The 11166-nt window shown below is 45.1% G+C and overlaps 1 protein-coding gene across 2 annotated transcripts; it reads left to right on the plus strand.

Moving 5' to 3' along the window:
* Positions 1–815: 815 nt before the first annotated feature.
* On the plus strand, positions 816–9736 carry tmem229b (transmembrane protein 229B). 2 transcript variants are annotated; one of them, XM_076300682.1, is made up of 2 exons: positions 816–991; positions 8823–9736. In XM_076300682.1, the coding sequence occupies exon 2, from the start codon at positions 8903–8905 to the stop codon at positions 9488–9490; it is 588 nt and encodes a 195-aa protein (XP_076156797.1). In that variant the 5' UTR covers positions 816–991; positions 8823–8902; the 3' UTR covers positions 9491–9736. The 2 variants fall into 2 exon arrangements, with proteins under 2 accessions (XP_076156797.1, XP_076156798.1); XM_076300683.1 differs by having other exon boundaries at positions 8826–9736.
* The last annotated feature ends 1430 nt before the right edge of the window (positions 9737–11166 follow it).

An 11166-nucleotide genomic window follows, 5' to 3' on the forward strand; every position in this document is an offset into this window, starting at 1 on the left:
TAAAAAGGCCAATGACTAATCATTTTCTTTCATCCTGACCCGTTGCCTTGGCTCACCTTAGAATGCAGAGTGGCAGGGAGGCTCTCAGAGAGGTTTTGTATGGCCACTGAAAGGTTGCCATGACATCCAGGCAACCCAGTGAACCCTGTCCAAAACTCAGCTCCTGACCTGAAGGCTTTGTCACGTATGAAGTCTCTAATCACTGGTATTTTCTTATGTGTGTGTTCATGTACAATTACTCCACTGGGGAACATGCGCAGGAGAGCTATTTAACTGTAACATAGACCTACTTAGTTGTTTTGGTGAGGAGAGTCAGGGGGTCTTTTTTATTTTTATAATCAAGCTCTTTGAAGTTACTTTGTTCAGCTTCTTTATATAAGCCAAACAAATGATGTAGGCTAGCCTATGGCTTGGCAGAGGCCCAGGATAATGAAGGTGTAATGTATAATGTAGGTGTAGACAAAGCCAGTGTTTATTACATGTGTATAAAAAGCTAATTAAAATGCAAACCATTCTGTTTGATATTCTTTACTTTGAAGTCTATAATGTGCAAAATATCCTACTTGCGCACTAATTGACACTGTATGGCTCTATAATTTTTGATGATATTTTAAATTAAATTCATTTAATAGCATAGATTTTACTTAAACATTACCCTCTGACATTTTCTGCAGGCGTTTTCTGTAAGTGATGGGGAGTCCACTGGTCACGAAAGAGTTAAGCAACAGAGCGAGATCTGAGGAGTCCGGGCATGTGCTGCGAACTGCTGCAGTGAAGTCAAAATGTGTCAATTTTCATTGGATAGCAGAGAGAAAGCAAGAGAGGGAGAGCGAGAGTCTGGGGAAGAGAAGCGAGTCCGACCGAAGCGACAGTGCCCGAAAACCTGCGGAAAGCTAGGACATTTCCCTTTATGTTAGCCTTTTAAACTGAATACCTACGCTTCTTTCATTTTCGGGAGAATAAACATCTACAGCTAAAGGACACATTGACGGTAAGCACTGTAACTCAGCAGTTTATGCCGGATGCCGGATGTCTGGATGGTACACCAAAACAATCGTGTCGCAAACAAACCCGTGCTTCAATGAGGTTTATGTGTTGCGTTTAATGGGTAAGTTGTAACCTGCAGGGATGCCATGCGTCGCCTTTATATCGACACATTATTACCACTAAATGAACGTTAATTTTGTTGACAAAAAACTGTCCTATCCGTCGTGGCTGATGTGTCACGGCTCCCAACTCAGTTGTCCCACTTTTTCAAACGATGTGTCAGTCACTGTGCGTAAAAATATTTATTTCCCACTGACAGCAGAGATTTCTACAGTTGGGGATGATATTCACCGGCTAGAATATGTCAGTGCTATCAGCCGGCTACTTCAACACAAAATACTCCTGCCTTGTAATTTGTACAAAGCCTCTGTAAACATAATTATGGGCTCTTAAAGGACAAACGTGTTGGGGGACATCGTCCGGTATCTAACTGTCCACGGCCTCATGAGGTACCGTGACGCATTGAACCATTTGATACTTTGAATCATTTGATCCTTCTCCGGCCGGTGCGCTGATGCTGCAGCGACTGTGGTCTCCCACGTCCGCCGAGGCCTGCTCTGATATAGCCCAAAAACCGGCAGGGAAGATAATTTATGTGTGTACAGCGCTGCCAAAAAATATTTTCGTATTTTCCTCTTTTGCTGATCCCTTGTGAAACTACCGGGTCGGTAGGAAAACGGGCTTGCAAAAACTTGAGCACTCCAGTCATGTGTGCACCCCTCAAAATACATAACCGACCGTAGGGGCCGTCCAAGCACCCTATAAGGATCTCCGAGCTGGCAACCAATCGTTTACAAGCTTCAAATACAAAGGGAAAAAAAGGCATGATAGCGTGTCTAAAACAAAGTACTGGAGTTAGAGAGATTATTTTCCGTTCGTCTGCAGCACTGCTGTCAGCGCCCGACCGCAAGCCCAGAGTGGGCACAGTGATGTGAGCAGAGCTGTCTGCTGGGACAGTCGAGTGCGAGTGAGATAGGGATGGAAAGGTCATTGCGTACCACGAACTATCCTTCGCAGTGGCGTTCGTTTTAACAAAATGTACTATCTGCACTCTGCAGATGCACGTGCCCGTGTGTGCTTGTCAAGATGTCTGGCAAGATATAGCAGGCTTCAGCTAAAATTAACTACGTGTAGGTCACAGTACAGATTGTCCTATGTATTCACTGTTTTAAAAAGTGCTATAAGGGGGTTGTTATTTTTCATATCTGAAGGATAAAAAATACAGCACATCTGAGATGTTTTAGTAGTCATTTGTGTATTGTTGTATTGTCATTTGATCCAGGATCAATACATTATTTTAAGTGTCAGGACTAGGTTTAGCCCGTTCAGGATAAGATGATTATAGACCTACTGAACATTATGCCAAATGATATACCAGCTCTCAGTGAAAAGAGCATCTCTTCATATTGTTAATGAGTTAGTCAGTGAAAAGGAATTTTCTGAATCAGGCTTGCACAGGTGATCCAATCTGTACACTTCTGTGGTCTGTCATGCTGTCATATAGAAGTATTTCTTCACACACACACACACACACACACACGCACATGCACACACACACACACACACACACAAACCAACACACACACACACACACACACACACAAACACACACACACACATGCAAGGGCACACACACAGACACACACTTAAACCTATGTTTGTTAATCAGAGTGCTTATTGGGGTATTCCATGTGCATATTATGGATTAAGGAGAGGAGATTCCTATTGACATCACTCTTGAGAATGAATATGTGTTTTTTACATAAACCTATAGAGTTCTGCTGTGCTGGTATTTAGGGACATTATGGAACTTGGCACAAATATGCTCTATAGCGAGTCCTTCTTAAGCCTCTAGCAGTTCCTAATCTCATGGACATGACCCACATGTAAGCCAGGCCGGGGTTCTAAGCCCTGAACCAGGCCTCATACTCTCTCCAGTTGGCAAGATGGGAGATTCATTCGGACTCCATCGGACAAAAAAGAAAGACCTTAATACCCTGACACAGAATTCACTAACGCAGCTCACACTGACACAGGCTCACACAAAGGCATGATTAAGAATTTAATAACATTGAATGAGTCTTGGCATGGCGGTGTACTTAGGGGATTTGTTTCATTTTGTTCTGCTTTTTTTTTAATACTTTACCATTGTGATAAGTTGATTTGACATGCCTCACACACAGATTGTCCAGACTCCTTGACTGCATGGCTGTAGTTGTGCCACTCTGTTGTCCACTATTTTCAAGTGGGACACAAGGCTGAAATCCAACTGGTCAGATAGATGGGGGACACTGGCGATCTCAGGTCGGACTTGTGTCGCCAGTTAGACCGTTAAATTACAGGCTCTTCAGCAGAGGCTGGCAAATTAACCACTAAATAGAATTTCCCTAATGACCTTACGGTAAGCCTTGATGTGGGCCTCTGAGGTCAATCCACTCCAATGCAGGGTCAGCAGTATTCCTGTAATATGATTTCATACAGGACACTCTGTATCAGCAACATTTGGTATTGCATGATATTAGCAATGTCTTATGGTGTAGTCTTATTATAATGTATTGGTTGTGTGGCGTTAATGGACTGCAGTTTAGTTTTTTGCTATTAAATATGTGTCAATGTCAGTGCAAGAGTTTTTGCTGTGGATTTTTCTTACATCAGATTGGAGTGGTCTATATGAGTTGTGGTCAAAGCTGTGGTGCTTTAGGCTGTGACCGCATGCTTATCTGTGTCTGCTCGCTGGTTCATCAAATGTGTTGTCTCCTCTTTGAAGAGAGGTCCCTGATGGATCTGGAAATGGAGGCTGATGGCCAAGTGTCTGTCTTGCTATAATGGAGCTGCATTTTGCCACACTGATCGTAAAGGGAGGTACCTGATGGAGTGTTTGCTGATGGAGAGTGGACTCATGGACTTGGCAGACACTTCACAGAATGCTGGTGCTGAACAAAGATGTTTTAAAGCGCACTATGGGAGAGGTCATGAGAAAGAATGAGAGGAGAGATAGAGACTGGCACTGTAGGACAGAGGTCATATGACGGGAACAAATAGCATGAGTGAATATGACACCCATCTAGCCTAGAAATCTAGACGCACCCTAGCGGGCTAGTCTAGCAACTCTCTGTTGGCTTGCGAGCTGGAAAAATTAAACTTCGATAGGGCCAATCACATCGTGATATAAAGTCTGCCCAGATGCAGGTCCAATAGACTCAGAAACTCTTTTATCCTGACTTCCATTTCCATTTTAAACAATCTGCCAGAACTGTTTTAACTATATTTGTGTGTTATGTATTGTTGTATTGTTATTTATTATACGGCTTTTCACAATGCAAGTAGAATGCTCCATTGACTTGACGTCGGGGTCCGGTTCGCCCTGTCGGGACTTATTTTCCCCATAATGACCGGCGTTCTATACATTATCCCTTACGTATTGTCGTGTGTCTTGTCCTTATGTCTGTCTGCTGGCTGTGTAATTAATTGCCCATCGGGGACAATAAAGTTACCTTGACCTTGTTAGGCGGGCTTAACATAATGATTGATGGCAGAGTTGAAATGGTTCAGCGTGAATTCCCTGCTACTTGAAAACAAACAAGATGGATGTTGCTGTTGGCGAACAGCGTGACACTAGTTGCACTAGCTTTTTTTTAAGTTGGCAAAAGTTTGAACTAGCCAACTAGCTCCGCTGGAGGGAAAACGCATGGGACTCATAAGTTGTAGGATATCCTGTTGCGTGCAGAGGGAATTTGAAAGACAACCGATTATCCCGCCCCTCGCGCCTGAGCACTGCGAACGGTGAGTCCCCAGACCCTACATTTTAATGTGGGCCTGGCTCGTCAGGCTAAGACCTATCACAAATGAGCTGGAAAATAGACTTGCTATTCAGTACAGTATGAAAAAATACATACTAGAACATATTATGTGATGTTTTAGGTGCTCACATGGTCAAGTATTTTCATGTGATAAAGGCAAGCTGCAGCACAATTAATGCTTTTTAGTCATAGTTGCCATTGTAGTCCTTTTGATATTCCATCCAATTTACATGAATGGCATTCACATCACTCATGGCTCCATAGCAGGTCTTAATAAGTTGGCCGTGATATATTAAAACTGTTCTACACTGTCTGCTGAACTCACAGATATGTACTAGTACGGATCTGACCTTCAGAGGAGATAGCAGATGTGTATTACTGAATGAAGTACACTACACGTTACCTTTAACGATCACTTAAACGGCCACCTTTACTGCAGTTAGCAGGTGCCAGGTGTTCATGCCTCATACTGTCCTAGGGGACCAACGAGACTTGGGCTGCGGAATCCAATCACAGTGTCCAATAAACAATGCATGGGCACGCACATATACCCTTACCATCGCGTCTGCACATTTAGCCAGCTCATGAGAGCCTGTGCGTAACTGCTTCCTCCTTTACGTGCAATAGAGGTCATGGGGTGAATGGGCAATCCCGTTTGGGGCTGTTCCATCTCCATGTCTCAGCCAAACAGAGGCTTACGCAGCCCAGGCAGTGAGGGTGAAGGAGACCGGGCAGCACCACATTTTGCCTCCTTCATCTTATTTTCCTTTTTCTGAAAACATCAATCCCAGGATGCTCTCAGGGTCTGCCAGCTGCTGAGCGGAGCTGTTTGAGAGCCAATGAGCAGGAGAGGAGAGGAGAGGAGGGGAAGCGTTACGACATCATTTCCTGTTAGCATATTTGTCTTTGCTCTTCACAAACACATGGCTCAGGTTGCCTCAGGCCTGCCCTTCAGACTGCTCAAAAACATACTGAAACAACTTGTCCGCTTATGTTACCATTGAATTAGTCTGTTCATTCAGCCATCTGTGTTACACCTCAAGTGCCGTGCACCAAAGGCAATCATTGAATGGAATCACAATCGATTTGTTTGTCCAGTTATTTAAGACGTGATCTGACCAAGGAACACCTGTATTGCAGACCTGCTTCACATGAACGCAAAGTATGTGAAAGTGAAAGATAAAAATAAACTGAGTTGCAACAACAACAGGTTTGCTGGGTCGTAGGCTCCTATTATGTATGCTGTCATCTCCGACTCAACCTTGTGACCTATCACATCGCAACATTCTCTGAGCTGTTAAGTGTTGCTTAAGCATGCCCCTGTTGGCACAACTGCTGACCTGCCCACAAGGATTTCAGCACTCAGCAGTTTTGCAACCCTTTGCTCGACTTCTCTCTTTGTTATAAATGCCTCTCTCCACCCTTCACAAACAATTAAGGGTTTTTCAGTGCAGTGGCAGCCTGGCACACCTACGGCTGCTAGTGCAAAGCACGGGCACACGCAGGCAGACAGGACGGACGGATTGCTGAGCTGGAATGGGATTGGATGGGATGACACCCGGTCAACACGGTGGTAGATTCCGCTGGGGATCAATCAATACGCCTGAAAGCCTGATTAGCTTGTGTGTGTGTGTGTGTGTGTTTGTGTGTTTATATGTGTGGGTGGGAGTGGGTGATGGGCAATTGGATCATGAGCAGACATAAACACACAGACGCACACACACACAGCAGACATACATCAGACATATCTATCTCTATAAATAGCATGCTCCACATACACACACACACACACACAGAGAGAGAGAGAGAGAGAGGGAGGGAGAAATAGAGTTAGAGAGTATAAATACCGATAAATACAGATCAGTTTATTATTACTTCCATTATTATCGCATTAAAACCCAAGATTAATCTAACATTCCGTTCCAGATCCAACATTCCATTCCAGATGCTCTGGACATCAATCACAACACGATCATCAGGAGTATAACATTTAGTCTTTTTTACTTGGTGTTGTTAGTTTGACGATCCCGGTTCTATATTCCCTTACGTGGATGGAGAAATTGCCCCAAATACCCCACGTCAACTCGTGGGGTGATGCAGTGCGTAGCTACATTAAGCACAGAGACACTCATGAGTTCCTAACCCTCCGCTGGAAGAATCCTGTTCGGTGCTTTTGTTGCCATGAATACTATATAGTACTTCCTGTCTGTGTGATGGCCCTGATTGCTCTTCGGGTTGTTTGTCTTAAGTGCGGAGATAAAATGCCATCTGAGGAGAAAGCATAAAATATTCTGGCATGTCAGGTCCTGAAGCTCTCTATGGACACACACACACACACACGCTGCGCACGCACACACAGTGTGGAGGAGGCGAGGGACTGGAAGACGAAGATGGCGTTGGACGCTGCAGTGAAGTTAGACAGAGATGAACAGAGAGAGTTGGGTTAGCTCAGTTGCCAGTTACAGTAGGTGGAAGAGGTAGGGAGGGCAGAGCACATGGAGATGGAAATGTGATATTGGTGGGAAGTGGAGCTAGTTCTTCCGAGCCATGTGGACCTAAGCTCTAAAGCCTCCCTAGGGAAATGTGTTTGACTGTTTCATTAGCTTTCCCCAAACACGGTACTTGTCACGCCTAGCCGACATTTGGTTCTTAATCTGAGATTGGAGCTCTCAGAAGGACACTACCCATATGGTTTCCCCATAATCTCTCTCTCTCTCTCTCTCTCTCTCTCTCTGTGTGTGTGTGTGTGTACATGCAAGTGTGTGTTCATACTTGTTTGAGGGGATTTCTACTCAGAGCAGGCTTATCATGTACTAATCAGGTGGGCTGTCACAGTGTCAGGTGGCTGACACACTACACAGTGGTCAGACCAGACCTGAATGAATGGAGGTCTTGGTCATGTATGGGAGTAGTACAGAGCTTTAAAGTACCCATAGGAGCATCAAAACTGAAACTGAAAGTAACTCCCCACTGTCCCCATGGGTCTGTTTTAAGCTGCCTGTCCATAACTTGGTCTATGTTGTCCAAAATTCTCTCATTATTTTTCCTATGGGCTGCATGCGATGAGCTTGAACAATAGGACTATGGGTCAATTTACACTGAACTTACACTTTAATACTGGTCAACTTCAAAAAATATAAAATGTATTATATTTTTAAATAATTACTAATTCGCTGTCTGACATGATGAGTCAAATAGCAAAAAAGGGTTATGGATTGGTTCGAATATAGGCTACTAAAAATTAACAGTTATAGAGATCAACGTGAACGTGAGTCAGTTACTGTAAGAACCGTAGCGTGGTTTCAGCTATGTGATAGCGATCAAGTGTGTAGGCCTACGGTTGATATAGGCCTACATATTCTATGCGATTCACACTTTCAAAAAAGCATGGATAAGCTGAAAGAAACTTTAATTGTGTTGTACAGTTTTGCAAAATTAATAAATTATAGCTAGTGAAATCATTTCACTAGTCGCTAAGATAGAAATTGTTAGGATACATACTTGCTGTGGAGACGACACACTTTAGGCTATTCAGGAATTATTTGCGAGATCATTGCAGCCTGATTATTAGCCTATATTTAAAGCCAAACATCTCTGGTGTGGTTTTGACGATCAGAAAAGTAATTTTCCTTAGCTATACTGAAATAGGCTAATGATGTCAAGTGCGCTTCTGTTGGGTTAGGGTGGGTGCAGTGGAGTCGGAGTGCTGTTGCGGAACATTGGAATTTGTGGCTGCCCAGGACTTTTCTAAAACTTCTCTCTATCACCCGCACACCGCACTAAAATGACGTATTTAGCAGTCAAAATCCGAAACATGTCCAGGAGGGGAGAAATCGTCGGACATCCATTATTTTTGTTATTCAGCACCCCTGGTCAAAAATAGGTTCCCGCGCGCCTGATGTTACAGTTTTGTTTTGTTCTGTTGTACCTCTCTGGTTCGACTCACTCCCAGTCTTCCTCCCCATCCTCTCCCAGCAGGGCTCTGTGGGACTCCACCAGCCCCCCATCTCCATCCGTCCCTTCTCTGCCATAGAAGAGGGAGAACCGACACAGGGATGGTGTCCGCGGAGATCGCCCTGGCGGCCGCGGGTGCGTCAGCCCCCGAACCCCTGACGGCGCTGTACCGCTGGTACCTGTACGCCATCCACGGCTACTTCTGCGAGGTGATGTTCACCGCCGCCTGGGAGTTCGTGGTCCACTGCAACTGGAAGTTCCCCGGGGTCACCAGCGTGTGGGCACTGTTCATTTACGGCACGTGCATCCTGATCGTGGAGCGCATGTACCTGCGCCTGCGCGGCAGCTGCCCGGTCCTGCTCCGCTGCCTCATCTACACGCTGTGGACGTACCTGTGGGAGTTCGGCACGGGCCTGCTCCTGCGCCAGTTCAACGCCTGCCCGTGGGACTACTCGCAGTTCCAGTACAACTTCATGGGCCTGATCACGGCCGAGTACGCCGTGCCCTGGTTCTGCGCCTCGTTCATCGTGGAGCGGCTGGTCATCCGCAACACGCTGCGGCTGTGCTTCCACGACCTGGGCGAGCCGGGCAGGGACGGAGGAGGAGGAGGAGGAGGAAGAGTAGGAGGAAGAGGGGAGCGTGGAGGCAGGGGGGCGATGAGTGTGAACGGATACGTGAAAGTGGACTGAAACGGGACGAGAGCGTGACGGCAGCAGGACTACTCGTGTCTGACCTCTCCTGCCCGCCACTGGAAACGTACACACACACACACACACACACACACACACACACACACACACACACACACACACACACACACACAAACACAGAAATACATGGAAGAAAGCATTTACACACACACACACACACCACACACTCTCTAAAAACCTTACCCACACCAGACCTCACCCAACTAGCAAGCAGCACACCTCCTCCATGACATATCATACCTCTCTCCTCTCTGAGGAGAGAGAGAGAGAGAATATGGAAAGGGAGGGAGGGAGGGAAAGAAAGAGGAGAGAGGTGGAGGAAGGACTACAGAGGAGAGGGAGAAGCCAGAGAAGGAGGGATGAAGGGTGAGAGAATAGAGAAAGGAGGAGTAAGGAATGCAGCCCTGAGGAGCTGGTGTGAAGGAGCAGGCCAACTGACACTTTAGATGTGCAAGAATAAGCGCTGAGGAGTGTCACAACCATGAACACACACACACACACACACACATACACAAGCAGATACACACACACAAACATACATGCACACAACCATCCACCCACAAACACATAACCACCCGCTCACACGTACATGCACTCGCACACATACAGGACACACACACCCACACACACACACACACAATTGCCCTCCCGTGAGGACTGCCCGATCCCTGTCTCTCTTCGCTCTGCGTTGCAGCAGTGAACGTTAGAGAGAACTGAACTAGCAGCTAATCCATTCCAGTGCAGCTCCACACACCACCACTGTGTGTGTGTGTGTGTGTGTGTGTGTGTGTGTGTGTGTGTGTGTGTGTGTGTGTGTGTGTGTGTGTGTGTATGTGTGGGCGCTGCAAGAACACGTCGTCAGCTGGGCCTCCGTGACACCTCTGCATCATAGGTCATAGGTCACCATCCTGTCAATCATGTCACCCACAGAGAGAGAAAGAGAAGACTGAGCAAAAGTAGCATAAAAAAAATGACATGTCGTAAATGAAAAATCTAATCCTTCCATCGGAAAGCAAGTAAAAAAACCTTTTAGAACTCTAATTGTCCATGTATGTTGTAGCAAGAGCAAATAGCAGTTGATAACGCATGCTTTTATTTTTATTTCTGTTATTTATTAATATTTATCTTAATAATAATCATGTGTGTAGCTTGAAATTAATATATTAATGAATGGTAGATATTTATTGAGACTACTGTATGTTTGAGTTCTATGTTCCAGAGCAGTTGTCATATTTTTTAACCGCAAAAAAACCTTGTGTGCTTGAAACTGCATGAGACCAGTTGTCTTCCAAATGACGTTAACTAGTTCCTTCTCAGACTAAAGTGATTGATTTTTCAAATCTATATGCACATGCCATGCATCCATGTCTGTGTGTCTCCGTAAGAAAGCCCAGCAAAGACATCTGGAGTGGTTTTGACTTAAAATCAAAAGGATCAAATCTGAAATAAGCTATGTCTGGAATGAAGTCTAAGGGAGTGTATTAAAGAGCATATGCGCGTAAGAAAGGAGAGTCGCTTGGACAGATGAAAAAAAGAAAGGTTGAATCATCAATGGTGCTACATTTTCAATAAACCTTTTGAATTTCTATTTTTGTCCCTCTGCACATTTTCTGGTAATAGTGCATGCAAAATAATTATGCAAGCTAGTGCATGTT

The sequence above is a fragment of the Alosa pseudoharengus genome, unplaced genomic scaffold (assembly GCF_046254945.1).
Source record: "Alosa pseudoharengus isolate Yale_2024_CS ecotype anadromous, Long Island Sound unplaced genomic scaffold, YU_APseudo_1.1 YU_APseudo_1.1_scf_22, whole genome shotgun sequence".
Lineage (NCBI taxonomy): Eukaryota > Metazoa > Chordata > Actinopteri > Clupeiformes > Clupeidae > Alosa > Alosa pseudoharengus.